Source organism: Sceloporus undulatus, chromosome 6 (assembly GCF_019175285.1).
Source record: "Sceloporus undulatus isolate JIND9_A2432 ecotype Alabama chromosome 6, SceUnd_v1.1, whole genome shotgun sequence".
Taxonomy (NCBI): Eukaryota; Metazoa; Chordata; class Lepidosauria; order Squamata; family Phrynosomatidae; genus Sceloporus; species Sceloporus undulatus.
In genome coordinates, this window is record NC_056527.1 from 116,915,291 (window position 1) to 116,935,228 (window position 19,938).

Below are 19,938 nucleotides of genomic sequence, written 5' to 3' on the forward strand. Positions count from 1 at the left end.
CAACTTTTTGCTCTGCAGAAAGCAGGAATCTTCTCCCATTACAGCCGCCCAGGATTTCAGCTTTTGCCAAGCAGCGTTGGTGGTATAGTGGTGAGCATAGCTGCCTTCCAAGCAGTTGACCCGGGTTCGATTCCCGGCCAACGCAGGCCCCTTTTGCCTATCTGTTCCCCTCTGTTTTAAAACTCCTTCCTTCTTGCCTTTTCTGTTTTGCAAATCCCTCTTTGCAACCTTGGAGTGGCTTTGTGGCAGCCTCTGGTTAGCAATGGGACACACTCCAGCTGAGCAACACTCTCCCTTCGCAAGAGCAGAGAGCTAGGAATGGACTATATAACACTCTTCCTTTGCATGCACACACACACACACACACAGTCTCTCTCTCTCTCTCTATATATATATATGCAAAGGAAGAGTGCTGCTCTGCTGGAGTTTGTCCCATTGGTAACCACTAACCAGAACAGCACTCTTATTCCCAAGAAAGCACACAAGTTAAGAAGACCTGATGGGTTGTTTTTTGTGCGTTCTTCAGGTTGCTCTGAAGATGCTGGCGAAACATTAGGAATAAACTCTTCTAGTAGAACATGGCCACATAGCCCAAAAAACCCACAAAAATCTATGGACGCCAGCCATGAAAGCCTTTGACTTCATCTGCAGGATTAATGGAGTGCAAAGCCCATTTGCACATGGAACTCAGGTTGCAGCAATTGAAGTAAGCTGAGGACAAAGAGGAGGAGAGAGAAAGTGGGACTTTTAAAAGCAGCTGGAAAAGCGGGAAGGCAGAGGATTACTGTAGCTGGGACTCTCCCTTCCAAATCAGACAATTGGAAGATGTGTTTTTCAAAACTGTGTTCAACAGGAGGTGACACAGAAGCCAACATTCACATCACATCCTATTGTAAAGGTTTCCTGGAGGATTTTGGGAGTGTGGTGTAGTGGTTTGAGCATTGGACTACCACTCTGGAGCCCAGGGATTGAATCCCCACTCAGCCTTGGAAACCCACTGGGTGACCTTAGGCAAGTTACGCTCTCTCAGCCTCAGAGGATGGCAATGGCAAACCCCCTCTGAAGAAACTTTCCATAACAGGGCCTCCTTAGGATCACCATGAGCGGGAAATTGCTCGAAGGCACGCAACAACAATTCCACCACTATCCCAGGACAAAAGTTGTTGAAGCTCAAATTGCTTGCTAAAATTATCTTTGCCGCCTCCGGTCTCCTTCCTTTGCCCAGTTGTGGGAGAGCCTGCCAGCCCACTTCCTCTTCCATCGAAGAAGACAAGTCCAGATTTTCACAGAAAACACGCCATCCTTCCCTCCGACTTCTCCTTTCGGCCCGGTCACGAGAGAGAGGCACAGCTGTTCCCTTCAGCCTCTGTCGGTCTGAGCCTTGTGCCTCAAAATAGGACATTTTCTCTTGACCCAAAAAATCCAACAGTGGGAAGACCGCAGAAGCAATGGCTTGCAGTGGTACTACAGCAGAAGCTAAGGCTTGCTCCAAACCGCCTGCTCAATGGCAAAAGCAAAGCGTTTTCCAGAAAGTATATGCAATGTGAGATGTGCATGAAATCTCTGTCATGCAGAGAAATCATAGAGAGCTGGAGGGGTTTGCAAAGGTCATCTATTTCAACCCCTTGCCATGTAGGAGTGCACAACTGCAACACTCTTGAAGGACTATCATCCAACTTGAACATCTCCAAGGAGGGAAGGAGCATCATCCTCTGAGCCTCTCTAGCCCACTGCTGAACTGGTCTTACAAATTCTTCCTAATGTTTAGGTGTAATTTTAATCCATTGATTATTGTTCTAGTAGCTGGAGCAGTACAAAAGAAGCTGGCACCATCTTCTCTGTTACATTCCTTCAGACGTTTAGATAGCTATAATGTCACCTTCCAGTCTCCTCTCCTCCAAGTTAAACATATCCACTTCTGTAGGTCATTCCTCATAAGGCTTGGTTTCCAGACTTTTGGCCATCTTGGTCAGCCTGATCTGGAACATGTTCCAGATTGCTGATACTATTGATATCAACTGGACACTGTGCCAGGACAGTTCTGACCAAAGCAGACACTAAAACTTCTCTCCCTCTGGATATTATACTTCTCTTGATGCATCCCAAAATTGCATTGACTTTTTTGGCTGCTGCATCACACTGACCCATGTTGAGCATGTCAAATACTAATACCTCTGTCTAGATGTTTTTCACAGGCGTTTGTGTCCACCTTGGTTTTTAAAAATGTGTCTAGCCAACTGGTATACAAGACACAGCAACTGGGTGCACACTTGCATCATTTACTTGCAAAACAAAAATCTACCCCAAGGAGGAAGAGACTATCCCTCAAAAGGTTGCTTTTCTTATTTGCTGCTTACTTGGGGCAACATTGTTGAGAGCAAACCTTTCAAGACCTTTCAGAAACTTGATACAGTTCTAGTCCTTTCTAGACCAAAACCACCAGTGAATTCTGGAGCTCCTGTTCTCTCTTTCTGCTTCAGAGTGGGTTATTGGACTGTTCCCGATATTAAGAAGTCATGAAGGGATTGCTTGGAACTTATGAGTAATTTTTCTGTTTAAAGGGGTGAAAATCACCAAGCCTTTTTGAACTTTGTTGGACTGCTAAGTCAACAATCATGGAAAGTACAACCCAACAATACGTAGGAGAGCCTCACTTCACCTATCCTTGGTTGAAACCAATTCCTGTCCATATTTTCCTCAATGACATTATTCGTAAAACATTCTTATTCCTTTTCGTTCTACTGTATTTGAGATTTATTGGACCTAATAGATTTGACTGTTTGGCCATAGTTTTTGCTCCCCCCCCCCCCTTACAGAAATGCACAGGTAACAATGTTGACCATACCACAACCTCTAGACATGTTGATCATAGGGTTCAAATCTTCACTCAGCCATGGAAAAATCCGGAATGGCGGTGGTTCCACCTGTCCTGAACGGGGTCACGCTCCCTGTGAAGGACTCCGTGCGCAGTCTGGGGGTGCTTCTTGACTCGTCGCTTCACCTGACTGCTCAGGTGAATGCGACGGTCAAGAGCACCTGTTATCAGTTTCGGCTGATTCGCCAGCTGCGCCCATACCTGGCCCAGAGGGACCTAGAAACTGTTGTACATGCTCTGGTAACTTCGAGACTGGATTTCTGCAATGTACTCTACATGGGGCAACCCTTATACCAAACTTGGAAGCTACGATTGGTGCAGAACATGGCAGCCCGGCTGGTCACTGGTGCCCCCAGGACCAGCCATATAACACCGGTTTTAAAAGATCTCCATTGGCTGCCCATTCACTTCCGAGCCCAATATAAGGTGTTGGTAATTACCTATAAAGCCCTAAATGGCTTGGGCCCAGGATACCTAAAGGACCGCCTCTCCCCGTATATTCCGCCTCGCACCCTCAGAACGTCTGGGCAGCAGCTACTGAAGGTGCCTGGGGCCAGGTTAGTCTCCACGACTCGGAAGACGTTTTCCATAGCTGCCCCAGCCCTTTGGAACGCGCTGCCCATTGAGCTCCGCTCGTCCACTACCCTGGCCCAATTTAGGAAGGATCTCAAAACCTTCCTATTCCAGCAGGCATTCCCCGAATAAATATCCTGTGGGCCTCCCTCCTCTTTCGTGGCCAAGAGGCTGGGCTATGGGGCTTTTTATTGTTGCCTTGTTTTAACTGTGTTTTAATGTGTATATTATTGTTTGATTGTTTTTAACTTGTTGTGAGCCGCCCTGATCGTAGGAAGGGCGGCATATAAATAAAATTTTATTATATTTATTATTATGTTTGAGGGACAGTGGGCAAGTCACTTTCATTCCGCTTCAGAGGAAGGCAATGGCAAACCTCCTTGGAATAAAGGGGATACAATTTGAATTCTGTCACCAATGCAAAAAGGTACTTCCTCTGAGATCCAAGACATCTCCATCCCTTCTGAAGTCACAACCCCTTCTGCTAGGCAAAAGAATTCAAATGCTATCTCCTGAGCTTTTCAGCGCTTGGTTTCCAGTGCCACAAGGCCAGGAGGAAGAGGGGCCTGCCTATAGATATCCCTTTGCACCCTCTCAACACAGAACGACACACCAACATCATCTTGACAAAATACAAGCTTGTGACTAGCATCAGTTTTCCTCTCCTGTATGAGGGGAGTGATTTTTTAAATCACTTTTGCCTGAGGAAGAAGGCAGTGGAGCTTCAAAAGCTTGCAACATGTATTTTTGTTCATTCCGGTTGGCCAAATAAAAGTATCACTGTTTTGTAGATTTTGGCTGTTATTATACTTTCCCATTTGTAATGTTCAGCTACTGACTTTGAGGGGCTACTGAAAGGTTACATCCATCTTGATGTGGAAGCCCCACTTTCTGTGGAGTTGTCAAATGTGGCAGCCAGTTCTGTAAGTTAAGAAACCCTCTGTTGTGATGCGCAGGAGACTTGCCAAGCTTTTAAAGAACATCCCAGAATTAATGCAGACAAGGTCAAAAGTTAGTAAAAAAGGTTTTTATTTTTTTTTCCTTCAGAAAGTTACAATTTTGAGTGCAGAGAAAAAAGCAAGAATTCCAAACACCCAACGAAACGACATTGCTTTTAACTGATCTGGCCGCTCTTCTCCCTTGCCAACATGTCCAGAACAAGTAGCCTGGCACCCTTCCTCTCAGCCCTGAGCAGAACCGGAGAAAACAAGGCCAGGGGCCAACTCCAAACTTTTCAACATGCGACGCAGGCAGGACAGAAGAAAACCAAGCCATCCTGACCAGAGGTTGTTTTTTTTATAGAGTTAAAAACAGCTCCTCTTAAAAAAGAGCTTCGTTCTCATTAGACCAAAGGAGAGAGAAAAAGTGAACACATAATGCACCTAAGTCAAGAAACCTTCTAACATGTCTTTAACATAAATAATTCTCAACAGACATGGAAAGGTGTACTATAGACCTGAAGCTAGGAAATCAACAGAGGATAAACCGATGCTCAAAGTAATCATAGCTTCAAAATGTCATTTTTCTCCCCTCCCGAACAGTTACGAGATCAGAAACTTGGCTCTGTTTTACTGGGGTGGAAGGTTGCGCGTCCGACCCCCTTCACACTGCATGAGGGGCTTACCCTGTAGGGTCCTGATTTGCAGATTTATTAGGTAGTCTATATGATTATTTACAAGTTTTTTTTAAAAGATAAAAATACCAAAACATGAAGAAGAGCAGAGACTAAAACTTCTTCCACCCGGGGAAGGGGGGATGCAGGCGGAGGGAGAGATGGGACTCAGTGACATAGGATCCCCACCCACAGTCCCACTTGGTCAAAGCTGGGGCCAACCAGGAAAGTGACAGAAATTTCAGGCAAATTTTCCCATCTCCTAAACGGTTTCCAATCTTTTCCTCAAACCACAAAGCGCATGACCCAGAGATCACACCCCAACCGTTCTCCAAGGCAGCGATAGGTGCCTCCCCCCGCTTTCAGTTCTCTTCGTCGCTGTCGTCTGGGCTGATGGCTGGGCTGGTGAGGCTGTAAGTTGGCGAGGTTGGGCTGTAACCTGGGGAGGTTGGCGAGTAGGTGGAGCCTTTCGGAGAGGTTGGCGAATAGGTCGGAGAAGTCGGGCTGTACTTGGGGGATGTCGGCGAGTAGGTGGGACTTGTCGGACTGTACTTCGGAGAAGTAGGGGTGTAGACGGGTGAGGTGGGAGAGTAGGTGGGGCTGGTCGGGCTGTACTTGGGTGTGGTGGGGCTGTAGGTAGGCGAAGTCGGGCTGTACTTGGGAGAAGTCGGGCTGTACTTGGGGCTGGTTGGGCTGTACTTGGGGGATGTTGGGGTGTATTCTGGGGAGCTTGGGCTGTAGGATGGGCTGGTGGGGGTATACTTGGGGCTGGTTGGGCTGTAGCTGGGTGAACTGGGGCTGTAACTGGGAGAAGAGGGGGTGTAAGTAGGGGACTGTGGGGTATAGCGGGGGCTGGAGGGAGAATAGCTGGGCGAGGTAGGGCTGTAGGAAGGACTGGTTGGAGAATAGCTGGGGGAAGTTGGGCTGTAGTTTGGAGATGTTGGGGTATAATTAGGAGAGGTTGGACTGTAACTGGGAGAGGTGGGGCTGTAACTGGGAGACGTCGGGGTATAATTTGGAGACGTTGGGCTGTAATTGGGGCTTGTTGGGCTGTAGCTAGGGCTGGTAGGGCTGTAGCTGGGCGATGTGGGACTGTAGCTGGGACTGGTGGGGCTGTAACTGGGCGATGTTGGGCTATAGCTTGGGCTAGTAGGGCTATAGCTGGGTGACGTTGGGCTGTAGCTTGGGCTGGTGGGGCTGTAGCTGGGTGATGTTGGGCTGTAGCTAGGACTGGTTGGAGAGTAACTTGGTGACGTGGGGCTGTAGCTGGGGCTGGTAGGACTGTAGCTAGGTGAGGTTGGGCTATAGCTGGGGCTGGTTGGAGAGTAACTGGGTGAGGTTGGGCTGTAGCTGGGGCTGGTGGGGCTGTAATTGGGGCTAGTAGGAGAGTATGAAGGAGAGGTTGGGCTGTAGGAGGGTGATGTGGGGCTGTAGCTGGGGCTCTGTGGTGTATACCCTCCAGGGGAGCGGGGTTCGTAGGCGGGAGATGTTGGGGAATAGCTGGGTGACATGGCACCACCTGGAGAAAGGAAAGAGGAACCATTGTGAATGATTGGTACTGTTTATGACATGCCTTTCTGCCAAAGATTGACCCTGCTCAGACTTCTAAAGCCCGCAGGACTAGGATGGGGGAGTCACACCACAAACACACAACCACTACCCACCTGGTGAGGGGATGTATGGGCTGGAAGGTCCCGGAGATCCAGGAGAACCTGGGGTGGGGGACCAGGCTGGAGAATAGCCAGGGCTGAAGCCGCTGGCATCGGAGGCAGCACTGGGTGAAAAACCAGCTGCCCCAGGAGTCATTCCACTCCCTGCAGAGGAGACAGTAAAGACACAATCAGAAAAGGAAACATACCTCAGAACTACCGAGATCCTAAAAAGACAGTTTACAGAACCCTGAAAGTGAAGGGGCCTGAAGGGATCCAAAGTGTCATCTATCCCACTTCCCTTCCAATGCAAGAACCACAGCTAAAACATCCCTTACAGGCAGGCCAGTTCAAAAACCTCCAACAAAGGAGAATTCGTCACCTCCCAAGGGAGTCTGCCCACTACCAAGCAGTGGAATCATGGTGTCATACTAACATTCCTGCTACAAATGATGATTACAAGCCACTTTTATTTTCTTTAATAATTTCTACCTGTTTTACAAAAAACAAAAAAGTAATTGCTCAAAATGATAAAAGTGTAATAACTTATCATTAAAACAGAGCCATTTAAAAGCAACCTGAAGACTGCCAATAAACAAAACGGCTCAACAGCTTGGCAACTATAATGTGTAAATCCTATTTGTAAAAAAATAAAATCATAAAATCTTAAGGTCCCTGCAGCAGTTCAAGAGCCAAATGAGTCAGATGGATTTGGGTTGTCAGTCATTTCCTGCAGTCTAATTCCTAGAAACGTCAAACCCTTTCACTGTGTTTTCTAACTGGGACAAATTCTCAAATACCACTTGGAACATATTTGAATGAACAAATTTAAGACTCCAGTATTTTAGAAGGAACAAAAAATAAAATGCGCAGTGAATCTGACATTGTTGCAGTGCTCTCCAACCCCTCTCTCTGGTATCCCCTGGGCTGCCTAGGAGTGTGCATGAGGGTGAAATCCCACAGTGAGTAAAGTGGCCAAACTGTTGGATCAAGACTGGAATTGAAATCCCCCCTCAATTGAGAAACTGCCTGGGTACCCTTAAGGCCAGCCACATGTTTCCCAAACTAATATAGTTCTCAGGATTTTCTAAGGATAAAGCCATCAACATTCCCACAAATTCCTTAGAGCACTACTGTTAATCAACAGAACAGGGCAAATTTGAATTTGGCACTAAAGGATCTAGGCACAGCATTGCTCAACACTTACCAACACTAGGAGACCAGGCTCCATAGGCTGGTGTAGCACCTTGGTTCCACGGGGTCATGGCAGGCGACATTCCACCCATGGGGCTGGGAGCAGAGCCAAAGAACATGCCAGTAGCTGGAAGAAAGATCAGAGTTAGAGAAGAGGATACTGGGTCCAAGTGGAGATGTGCAAGAAAAGAAATGAGGAGGGCTGTGATCATACACAATCTTTCCCCATGAGGTTTAGCTCCCTATAAGTTCCCAACTCAACCCGCAAGGATTCACCAACCCAGAGAACTTCCTTCTTTGCATTACAACAAGAAAATAATGTTTCCATACTCTGTTTAGAAGAGTTTAGGGGGAGCAGAGAACAATGTAAAACACCAAGCCACCTCTGACCTGAAACCCACCTGCCATATGAACATCTCCCTACTTTAAACCCATAATCTGAAGCGGCACTGAGACTGTATGAAACAGTCTAGGAAGAGGAAACTCCTTCACCTTCGGACTCCTTCCCCTACATCCTACTGTTTCCTGAGCACATCTTGCAAACTCAATCTCTTGCTTAAGAGAAATGGCATGGGATTTTACTCCACAAGACAGTAATGTGTATGCAAGGAACATGGAGAATTCCTCTAAAGAAATGGGAGGCCAATAATCTAATCTTGACACCACTGATTGATATCTGGTTCCATTCCTGGATGTTTTGGTAAAGCTGCTGCTGTGTCATAGCCACTTAGTAATTCCTTGTAACAAAAAGAGGGAAAGGAAAAGAAACCAGGAGATCAAGATCAATTTATTTAGAACCAACTTTTTTGGATTTCAGTCCACTTCTTCAGAAGAAGCAGCCAAATGCCACCTCTACACTAGCCCTGCCCCATCTGCTTTATCACTCCTGCTTCCCCACAAAGCTGAGTAGAGAAATCAGGCTTCCAGGTAAGTTGCTTCTTAACGTCCACACTAGTTAGGTATGGAAAGTGTCACAGAGTACTTACGTCCACCGACGCCTAATCCAGGGATGTTGGTGGGGATTTCCATGCCATATTTGCATTTCTCTGCATCTAACAGGAGGTCAAAGCAGCCAGTGCCTGCCGGAGCAAGCTGGCCCAACATGATGTTCTCTGAGACACCCTTCATTGGGTCACTTTCACCATGAGCGGCTGCTTCCATCAAGACATCAACCTGTGGCAAAGGACAGCATGATTCAACATTTGCTCAAAACCCCCTCAACCAACCAGCAGTTATGATGATGATTTATCCTCCTGTGCTCCCACTAACTTACCGTCTCCTCAAAGGAGCATTTCATGAGGGGCCCTGTGTCCTGACGGTTGACACCATGTCGAGTGATGGCCATCAAGTGCCCACGGCAAGTCATGGTGTCACAGAGCAGTGCCAGATGGCGGTAGTTGACATAGGAACCATCAAAAGAGATGACATGGTACAGCTCCCTCTCCAGCGCCTTCCTCACTGCCTCAATGCCCAGGACCTGTAAGGAAGACAACAAGAATCAAGCAAAAGGCCACCAAGGATGAAAAACATGGCACCTCTTTAAGTTGGTGTCTGTAGTACTCTTGTTCCTGCTGTTACTCTCCACTTTGACTTATGGTGACCCTCTCTGAGGGTTTCTTGAGAGGTAAGTTTGCTATCACTTTCTTTTTAGGCCAAGAGTATAATGTATGGTGACCATAAGGTGAACCTATCATGTTTTCTTGATCAGATTTATTCATATTTGCTGCTATTGACTTTCTGAGGCTGAGAGAGTGTGACTTGCACAAGGTCACCCGGTGGGTTTCCAGGGATTCGAAACCTAGTTTCCCAGAGTCCTTGTCTGACACTCCAATCACCATCAGGCAGGCTCTTTACCTCTCACCTTATTGCCCAGTAGGTCAAGGCTGGGAGAGAAAGTGATCGATGAGAAGTAAAGTTTCATTCTTCGGCAAATGTCTCAATCCGATACTTTAACTATGTCACCATACTGGTCCTCTTTTAAAAATATTTTATGGGTACAGTGGGCCCTTTGTGTACGTGGAGGATCTGTTCCGGACACCCACCCACCCCATGCATGGGAAAAACCGTGAGACCTCAGGTCCTGTTTATTTTAATGGCGGTCCACTCCTGTGCATGCCATCATGGGCGTGCGCCCTTTTGTCTCCCTGGGCTAGCCGTCCACATGAGCTCAAGCCCACGTACGGGGCTGGTGGACTGTACTTCACCATTCTCAAAGCTCTCAAAGCAGGTTAAAAATACTGGAACAACAATAAAATGCTTACATTTAACAAAATCAATCACGAATGAAGTTATAGGAAATGGGGGACTAATAGCCTTTCAAAACACATCAGTCAAAAGAAGAATCCTCATTCATTGCACAACATCCCCCTCCATTTATAAAAAAATGGATGCTATGACATTCAGCTTCAACCCAACTCCCACTGGGCATCTTGCCCTGCCAGATGCCCACCGTGAAGATCTCCACAATGTCATTGGATGTGGTGCGGACAGGGTCCACATCCTTCTCGCTCAGCACTCGCATGAGGCTCACGCCATCTGTCTCTAGGATCCACTCCTGCAGGGCCTTGAATTCCCCATCTTCAGTAATGATGATTTTCTTCTTGTTGTCTGTCTGGGGCAGGTGCATGTATACCTGGGGAGGAAATGAAGAGTGGGCTGAAAATCGGGGGGAGGGGGGGTACTTTCCGAGTGAACCCATATTCAGCCAGAGACATTTAAGTGGGGTAGGAGGAGAAAGAAAATACCAGTGTTTCACTGGACAGAACTCTTCCCCAACCTGGAGGGCCCCAGGTTAGGGAAGTGCAACCCCATGGAGAGATATGCATCATAATCACCTTGCTGATCTGCTCGATGCCTTGAAGAGTCATATCAGTCAGCATGTTAGATTCAATACAACGCAGGAAGACGTCATCATCCATTTTGTCCACCACCTCTTCCTCCTGAGCAACAGGAAAAGGAAACAAGAAATGTAGCACAATATTATTCAACCCACCCCAATGTCCACAGGATAAGAGCTTGTAAAAGTCTGCTGCAAAGTCAGGTATCTTGTAGTAAACTGCATTTATAGAATCCAGACACAGAGTGAGGTCAGAGTTTGAGTGGAAGAGCTTGAGAGTTGCTGGAAAGGATGGATACTCTTAAGAGAAGCTGTACTGGATTCCACCACAGTTCTAAATAGAGCATATTCTGTTGCCAGAGTGGTCAATCCCATCTACATATGGGTAGACCCACCACCAGGACATGAATGAAATTTCAGCTTCCATTTTGTGTTTCACAGAAACTGATTATCACGACCTGGCCCTATGGGACAGCCCCACAGGCTCAGTCTAGAGCAGGGGTCAGAATTATGTGGATCATGGGCCCACATGCCTCCTCAAGTTCCTCCATCATGACAGAGGCAAAAAGAAAGCCAAAATCTCGTTTCCAGAAGGCGCAACTCTCCTCTGCAACAAGGCAACCTGTCCCTGCACCTGTTTTGACCTCAACCCACATTTTTTTTTAAAAAAAGAAAAGAACAGTGAAGAAAAAAAAAACATTTATTTTTTCTGTTGTACTTTATAAAGGAAAGCTGGAAGGTGCCCAACCCACATTCTGGGGTATGGTATAGTCTAGATACCAATTTTGGTAAAATTCATTATCACAGACAAGAAGAAATTCTTCCCCTTTTCCTTCAACAGGTGAGTTCCTTGCTTTTTGCCTGTCTCCCTGCCTCCTCCTCCGCCATCACCCCAGCAGATGCAACAGCAAAATATTAAAGCTATAGGGAGAAGTGGGATGCTGATAGGACTACAACTCCCAGCATTCTTCACCACAGGTGCTGTCAGGCAGGACTATTGGGAATTCTACTGAAATCAACTGTCTGGAGAGCTAATTCCCAGTCTTGCACTTGGGCAATGCTCACCTCTTGCATTTTGTTCTCATCACTGTTCATGATGCGGATCCGCAGCACCAGCTTCTCAGCATTGTCATCATTGAAGATGCAGTTCAGGTCATCCCCAAAACCTGGAAAAGAAGGCAAGAAGCAGATGGGTTTACTTACAGATGGAAAAGAGAGTGAGGTCTGCGCATCATGAAAATGAAGCAAGGAATGAGTCAGGGCAGCCCCTGTGCTTGCCCCCTGCCTTGCCCTGGTCCTCACCAGCATTGATCTTCTCTGCAATCTGCTCCATGGTAAGCTTGCGGTCAGTCATGTGCTTGCGGTCCAGCTCCACCCGAAGCAGCCAAGGCGAGATGCGGGTGACATCGAAGTCAGGCATCTCATAGTAAACATTCACCCACTCCTGGTCCTCGGCCACCACAGTATTTTGTGGGTTGGGATCATAGTAGATGGCAGTGTTGGCTGTCACCTTTCGCAGGGTCGTATGCTCCAAGCGGCAAAGGATGTCCTGGGGAAAAAGCAGGCAGATTTTAAGGCCAGGAATGCTGTTAAGTGACCACAAAATGAAGATGAGAAAACCTGATAAGCCAGAGGGGGGTGGATACATTTGGTAGCAAGGCTAAGAAGCCTGAAAGGCACACGATTAGCTCCATTTCACCTCTTTCTTGCTTCTTCCGCACTAGATGCTGTGTGCTATGCTGCCCCTTCCTGCTTACCTTGGCTCTCTCAGCATCACGCGCAGACTGGCCCAGCAGGAAAACTGTCAGTGAGGGGGTCTTGGGTTTCTTTGAGATATTGATCAGCTCTTTCAGTCGAGGCACACCCAGCGTTACGTTCTTCGCTGACACACCGGCATAGTGGAAGGTGTTCAGGGTCATCTGAGTGGCAGGCTCACCCAGGGACTGGGCAGCCAGGGCCCCCACCATCTCACCAGGATGAGCCTAGGGGAGGGAAACAGCCCTTGGCATCAGGTTGCTCTATGGACAGAATTTCATTAACACCATACAACTCAACCCTATCTGATTTTAGAAGCTAAGCAGGGCTAAGCCTGGTTGCTACTCGGATGGCCAACTTCCCTGGTAATACCAAGGGTCTCCAAAAGTCTAGGAAAGATGAGCTGGATGGAACAATGGTCTGAGTCAGTGTAAGACAGCTTCCTATGTTTGATGCAGTGAGCTGATTTTGGGCAAAATAAAGTGATGGTTTTTGACAGGAAGAAAATTCAGCTGACATAGTGATCATATGCTCCCCACGACCTGGTATGAGGAAATGGCAAGCTTTTGCTTTGATTCCTTTAACTACCACAGTTTAGCATTATGCCAAAAACCTAATACTGGGATAATCTTAACTACGGTTTGGGGTCAGATCACTAAACTATTGTTTGAAGTAGGTCTGCGTCAAACAAACTATAAGATCAACATGTGTCTCAAAAATGGAAGCAAAAGCTCATCTTTGTGACTGTGACAGTATATGAATCTGAGGTTCTCTGAAGCTCATTTGTCACAAAAACCATGCTGAACGACTTCAATGCGATTTAAGATCCCTTGTCTCTTCCTGGCTCTTTGAACAAAATCAGAAACTTTCTAGTCCGGATGAATTTAGGTTCATTCTGACAGATTACATGGGGGCAACCTTCCTGGGAAAAACAAAGGAGGTCCCATGTAGCCCATGGGTACTTACAATGGCCTGGTTGAATTTAGATTCAATCTCGCCTAGCAGCCAGTCAAAAGCTTCCCCACTTAGACGGAACTCTTCAATCATGCGCCGGCTGCAGAGTGTAGAGCGCAAGTGTATGTTGAAGAGGAGGGTGGCATTCTCCTGGGCCTGTTTGCTCAGGGGATCATCACCATTCACAATCACCAGCTTCTTGCTCAATTCCTTCACACCTGAGAAGTAAAGATGAGAGAAATGGAGAATGAAGCCACCTCTGGGGATCATCATATGGGTCACAACGCCAGTAATTCTCATCTGGTTGTATTATTTCCCTCTTCTGTGCTGTTCAAGATCAACACCTTCTCCTCCCAAGTTTGACCAATAAATCATTCCAGGAGATAAAAAAGCATATCCCACAGCCCAGCAGACAACAAAACCAACTCAAGTTGGTATTTTCTAAGGCCAAAGAATAATCATCTCCTTCTCCACATACCACCAACAGAGTCCCCAGTTCCCTAAACTCACCCTCCACCACTTTGATGGGATGCAAGTCAGAGGGCAGGCGGGTGTTGATGTGGAAAATTTTCTGAGCATTCCAGATCATACGTAGCAAGTTGCAGGGAAGAACCACCTGTTTGGAAAGGTACATTTGCAGACTGACTGGTAGGAACCAACATCCCATGCATTACCTAATGGTGGGAATCATGTTGAACCACAATTGCCAACGCAGCCAGTGGTGAAGAAAACTGGGAAGTCCAGTCCACAACAGCAGCATGATCCCCATTCCCTGGGCTAGATGGTGTCATTTTGCATCTTTACACCCCCTCCTCCAAGAGCAACCTCATGCTTCTTCAACCCCATCCCCAGCACCATATTCCATGTAAAGGTGAAGGGAGAAACTAAAATATAGGGACAGGTTTCTCCCTTGCTTTTGATTTGAGACGAGTAGCCTGGACTCTCCCCAAAAGCCAAAATGACTAAACTGAGGCTATCATACTTTGGAAGCCTCATGAGATGACAAGACTTGATGGGAAAATCTGAAAGTACAAGTAATAGGAAAAGAGGAAGACTGAATCAAGGAAGCCAGGGCTGCCCTGAGCTTGCAAAATGTGAGCAGTCTCTCATTCAGAGTCTCTCATTCAAAGTCACCATCAATCAAAACTGACATGATGGCACATAAAAACAACTAAAGAGAAAGAAGAAACACTAGGTGGATGGATGCACATCTGCACCACCGAGTCTAGCACCGCTAATTTTCCGATTACTGGAACTAAGAAAAAGAAGAGAAGAAGGAGTAACAGAGGCATGGAGAGGAAGTTGCTATATTCTTGTCACAAGCAAAACACATGATTAAGAGGATGGGTGGAGATGAAAATGGAACACGGGAACCCAGAGGAGTGGCCATTGAAACTGCCTTCCTCGACCAGCCCAGCAGCCTAACTAGATCCAGCACTGGCTCCAGAAGGAGAAAGCCCCAACTCCGAACTGTCCAGCTGCCTGGAGGGGGAAGCAGAAGGAGATACTGAGGCCTGTTCTCACCTTGCTGTCCCCTGTGGGGAAGATGACCCTCAGCACCTCCCGGTCCTCCTTCATCTTCTCAAACTCTCTCTCCAATTCATTCTGGATGTGGGCATTGCTGAGGATGTCCTTCACCATCTCTTCCTGCAGGGTGCGCCGTAGCGCCCGCTCATTTGTGTAGTCAAATTTGAACCTGGAAGCATAGAAATAAATACATACATAATAAATAAATAAAAAAGAAAAGCAGAGCTTTCAGGAGGACGGTGATGGTGCCCTCCATCAGACTTGGCTTTGGAATGCCCAAACTTTCAGCCAGAAAAACAATAGCAAGGCAATATCCTACAGAGAGCTGTGGTTGGAGCCCTTTGCACAATAGCAGACAATGGCCAGAATGGCCATCCCAGAAGGACTGGTATGAGCTAAAAAATAAACATACTTTTGTATTTTTATGGCTCTGTGGCAGCCCTGGGCGAGGGAAAGCATTCCTCGTTCGTCTGGGAAGTACCACATAAACAGTCATTTTGAACCATTTAAGTGAGGCAGGAGGTCTCCTAAGAGAGTACTTCCCACTAACAGCATATTATTTTCTCTTTCCTTGAATCCCAGCCACTTTCCCAAGATGAGACAGAGCTCTGGATTTCACAGTCACATAAATGAGATGGATAGGAGGCCCTATGTAAAGTCCAAGAACTGCAGAATTAAGCCAGATTTCTGCTACTCCCGTACACCTGACCCAGAGCCTCACTTCTGGACTCACTTCTTTTCAAATGCCTTGTTGGAAGGCTTGAGGGTGGCCAGATTCTGGAACTCCACACTCTCCCCTGCTAGACCATCTTCACCATAACGCAGCTGCACCACCTGGTTGATGGAATTGCGCACTGTGGCATCGTACTTCACCATCACTGACTCCATAGATTTGATCAGTCGACGCTGGATGTAACCTGGTGAGAGGCAGAGGAGGACTCAAGACCTGGTAAGGTTGTTGTGGAGACTCCTTTCTATACCAATGGATTAAGCCTGACTATTAAAACAGAAGGGCCTCCCCAGTGGCTGCCCCTAGGTGATATAACTCCCTTTCTAGGGAGGCTAGAATGGCCCCATTATTGCCGTCATTCCACAGGCAGACCAAGACTTATTTTTGTTCTGATAGACTTTCATGGATTGATTAAAAAAACAACACAATAGCATTTGTAAAACTGCTTTTTCTTATTTTTAATGTTATGGTTTACATCCTGATTTTCCCCTGCCCCACATCCTTTCCCAGACATCATTCTACACTGCCATCCACTCACCAGTTTCTGCGGTTTTGACAGCTGTGTCAATCAATCCCTCTCTGCCTCCCATGGCGTGGAAGAAGAACTCTGTCGGGGTCAGGCCAGCCAGGTACGAGTTCTCTACAAAGCCTCTGCTTTCAGGACCATAGTCATCCTTGATGAAGTGAGGCAGTGTACGATGCTTGAAGCCAAATGGGATACGTTTCCCTTCAACGTTCTGCTGTCCCACCACAGCAATGACCTGTGGGGCAGAGGAGAAAGAGCCAAAACTGTCATCCATGGGCTGTAATTAAGCAGGCAAGCAAACATGTTCGGGACTCAGGCACATCCAAGTAGCAGGACACAGCAGGCCTTACTTGTGAGATGTTAATCTTGGAGCCTTTTGCTCCTGACACCACCATGGACTTGAAGTTGTTGTACTCTGAGAGGGACTTCTGGGCTGAAGAACCGGTCTTGTCTCGGGCATCATTCAGAATCCTGTTGACTTGGTTTTCAAAGGTCTGTCGCAGCGTGTTGCCAGGGGTGGGCTCCAGCTCATTGTTGTGGGCCTTCTCAATGACCTGGTGGTGGCAGGGAAAAACCTCAGTACTGAACCCCTAAGGTCAACCCGTCTGGGTAAAACCCATCATCCAAAGCTACTTACTTTCTTTTGAATCTCACTGTACCCCTTGCTCCCAACTACTCATGATCTACAGTCCATGTGTGTTTTGAGAAAGAGTGTGTGTGGCAGGGTAAGACATCACAGACTATAGGCTCCTAACCCTCTATTCAGCTCTCAAATCTTCCCCCACTTGATTTCCTATCCATACCTCCTTAAAAGCTCTATTGCTCTCTACTGGTCCACCACACCCTCTCCACTACAATTGTCCTGTTTAAGTTTACATTGCTTAAATGTGAAGTTATACACAGGATAGTGGGGTGCAAGCTGCTCCATAAACAGTACTAATTTATAAAAGAAAAACACACAGGAACCATAGGTAGCTCTCTTCTATCACTACAGAGATAATGAAATAAGCCATGCCCCCCACCCCCAGTAAGCATCTGAACAGTTGCTTCTACGTCTTCCCATCCCTGAACATATTTCTGTTGCCCCCTGCATAACACCCATGGGCATCCAGAATGGGAACCACCAGATGGGGCATGGTGCTTGCTTCCCCCTACCTCTATCACATCTTGTTTGGCCTTCTTGATGGTGTTCTGAATGTCCTGGTAGGTCTTGGCATCAGCAATGGAGTCCCCAATACCAATTGTGTGACCTGTTTTTTTTTGGGGGGGGGGAAAGACAGTTCAAATGCATGAAGAAAAAGTGTCATCCCACCTTCCATTGCTCTCTGCACTCTTGAAAAGCTAGGTTTGCCTGTCCAGAATTAGCAACAGTACCAAACTGCACAGAAGGACAAAGCCAACATGGGACGGCAGCAGTTTTCACATAGTGGTGGACCACCCCCTCTCAAGTTCCTTTTTGGTGGGACCAAGACTGGGTCTCTGGTCTCCTGCTGGCAGTCAAAGAATATATTCTTGAAGAAGTGTGAAGATTATATGGGCCTGAAATTCCAAGGCTTCCAACAAAACATACCAAAAAAGAGATATTGGTGGAAAATGGGAAGAACTACTTTGGGAAATATTTTGCCCACTTCTCAGGTTCAGTCTGTCGGCAGGATGACCACAACACTAAGTATGAATTCCTTATTGAACTGGCAGGACTCGGGGGCAATGACAACTGTTCCAACAATACCCTTCCCTACTAACGCTAAGATTTCCATGTCCTTTAGAAGATGCCATGGAAGACACCAGCACCTTGGAAGCCTCAGAAGCTCTGACTTGCCTTCAATCAGGAGCCAGTTGTTGATGACAGTCTGGATATTGCTGTAGAAGAGGCGTGTGACGTCATGGCCCATCTCCAGGTAGGAGATGTGGACTAGGGAGCCAGCAGAAGTACCCAAAGACTTCTTGCACAGGATGCCCATGATCAACTCGCCATTTTCAACAATCACCTACATAGACAGACTAAGAATTAATGCCTGACACTTACTAGCAAATGCTTTCTTTCTCCTGCCAGGCAGCAGATCAGAAACAGAAGAATGCAGCTACATCCCAAAGACAAGTTCAATATTTATTTTGCCTAGCCCTACATTTTTTTTGGGGGGGGCACATTTTTTTGGGGGGGGGACACCTCCAGGGCCATGATTTTACTTATTTCTGAAAGCAACTGGAAACATACCAGAAAGGTAACTTTAAGTGACTAAAACATCATTTCTTGTTTTGAAAAATGGCAGACAACATGTCAGAATTAAAGGACCCCCCAAATAGCCTTCTGCTGCTCCACTCATATCCAACCCATTGCAGATTCTGCTGGGTGCAATCCACATTGCTACACAAGAGGGCAGCAAGTTACAACAGGTGGCAAGGCCTCCTTTCCTAACACCTCCAGAGTTCTCCAGAGTCCTATAACTAACTGGTTCTATTTGGAAGCACATCTGGAGAGACACAGGAATGAGTAGAGACCTCTTGGTACCATCTGCAGGAGAAAAGGGTACTGTGTCCTCAAAAATACTTCCCCCATGTAATGCCCTCCAAATGCACTGGACTATGGCTCCCACCATCTCCAGGCTGCAGGCAGACAGTTGCCTAACACTCTTTCCAAAGCATGACTCCCAGCAAAAAGGTACCTTAGTGTCTCCAGGGGAGATGTGTTTGTAGGGACCACTGTCCTCATCATCTGGGTGGGTGCTATGTGTCCGGATGCAGTTGATGTGACCAGGTATGATGAGGGAGAAGATCTGCTTTCCAGTCCAGAGTGGGCGCGGTTTGAGAATGGCTGGCTGTGGTACTTTGCCATCCCAGGTAGACAGGAACATTAGGAGATTCATCACTTCACCCTGAAGGAGGAGCAAGAGAAGGGGAAGAATACTGAAAGTCAGCACCCATGTCCTCAGCCTCCAATTACCCTTAGTGCAGTCTTTCCAATATTTGGTCCTCCATTTCTTTTGGAATTCAGATCCCAGAAGCCCCAGCCAATCTGGCCAACAATCAGGAATTCTGGTAACTGAAGTCCAAAACATCTGGAGGACCAAAGGGTGGGAATCAGTGATCTAATGTGAATACATTCAGACTTGGGAATTCAGATCTTGTCCACTAACCGCGGTATTATAACAGAAGCTGCTACTGGTATGAAAAAGGATGAGAATAAGCCAACCAACTTCATGCCAGGAAATGTTAAACTGAAGTAAGATAGGGAGAGGGAATCTTCTTTGTGATATGAAGGGATATAGGGAGAATCTTTCCCTTCCCAACTCACCCTTTCCAGGAAGACATCTCTCTTAGTGAACTTGCGGACAGCTGTGAGAGTGTCCTGCACGATCCCCATGACGGGTCTGTTGGACTGGGGCGTGACAATCATACGGGGCACCATGGCCAGTTCCTGGATTTCTGCCCGTGTCTCGAGGGACTGGGGGAGGTGCAGGTTCATTTCATCACCGTCAAAGTCAGCGTTGTAGGGAGTAGTCACACTGCCAGTGCAAGAGAGACAGCCATAATGAGATCCTGATTTGTTCAAGTGCCAGCCATGAGCCCACCTGAGACTGCAGAGAGACTGAGCCCACAACATCCTGAGCCAAGACCCCTCTAGGCTACCCTCCAATTTCCAGAGCCCTTTCTGCCTCTGATGAAACTTGTGGGCCTTCTCTAAGGTCTGGCAAAACAATCTCTTCCTT

General features: G+C 47.0%; 1 protein-coding gene and 1 non-coding gene across 2 annotated transcripts in view; one reads left to right on the forward strand and one right to left on the reverse strand.

Annotated features, from left to right (window-relative positions):
* The first annotated feature begins 73 nt into the window (after window positions 1-73).
* Window positions 74-145, forward strand: TRNAG-UCC. Its single transcript has one exon. It is a non-coding gene; the product is annotated as a tRNA-Gly (tRNA).
* Window positions 146-4,460: 4,315 nt separating this feature from the next.
* The window catches only part of POLR2A (RNA polymerase II subunit A), a 33,159-nt gene continuing 17,681 nt past the window's right edge, over window positions 4,461-19,938 (reverse strand). The window contains exons 10-29 of the mRNA XM_042473568.1: window positions 19,524-19,734; window positions 18,895-19,104; window positions 18,051-18,219; window positions 17,387-17,481; window positions 16,582-16,785; window positions 16,244-16,466; window positions 15,709-15,892; window positions 14,973-15,144; window positions 13,959-14,064; window positions 13,461-13,666; window positions 12,497-12,721; window positions 12,042-12,288; window positions 11,805-11,905; window positions 10,738-10,842; window positions 10,353-10,535; window positions 9,177-9,380; window positions 8,890-9,076; window positions 7,917-8,030; window positions 6,725-6,874; window positions 4,461-6,579 (exon numbers count right to left, since the gene is read on the reverse strand). Coding sequence (XP_042329502.1) covers window positions 5,423-6,579; window positions 6,725-6,874; window positions 7,917-8,030; window positions 8,890-9,076; window positions 9,177-9,380; window positions 10,353-10,535; window positions 10,738-10,842; window positions 11,805-11,905; window positions 12,042-12,288; window positions 12,497-12,721; window positions 13,461-13,666; window positions 13,959-14,064; window positions 14,973-15,144; window positions 15,709-15,892; window positions 16,244-16,466; window positions 16,582-16,785; window positions 17,387-17,481; window positions 18,051-18,219; window positions 18,895-19,104; window positions 19,524-19,734 — 4,453 coding nt within the window. The 3' untranslated portion in view covers window positions 4,461-5,422. The remainder of the gene's footprint in view (window positions 6,580-6,724; window positions 6,875-7,916; window positions 8,031-8,889; window positions 9,077-9,176; window positions 9,381-10,352; window positions 10,536-10,737; window positions 10,843-11,804; window positions 11,906-12,041; window positions 12,289-12,496; window positions 12,722-13,460; window positions 13,667-13,958; window positions 14,065-14,972; window positions 15,145-15,708; window positions 15,893-16,243; window positions 16,467-16,581; window positions 16,786-17,386; window positions 17,482-18,050; window positions 18,220-18,894; window positions 19,105-19,523; window positions 19,735-19,938) is intronic.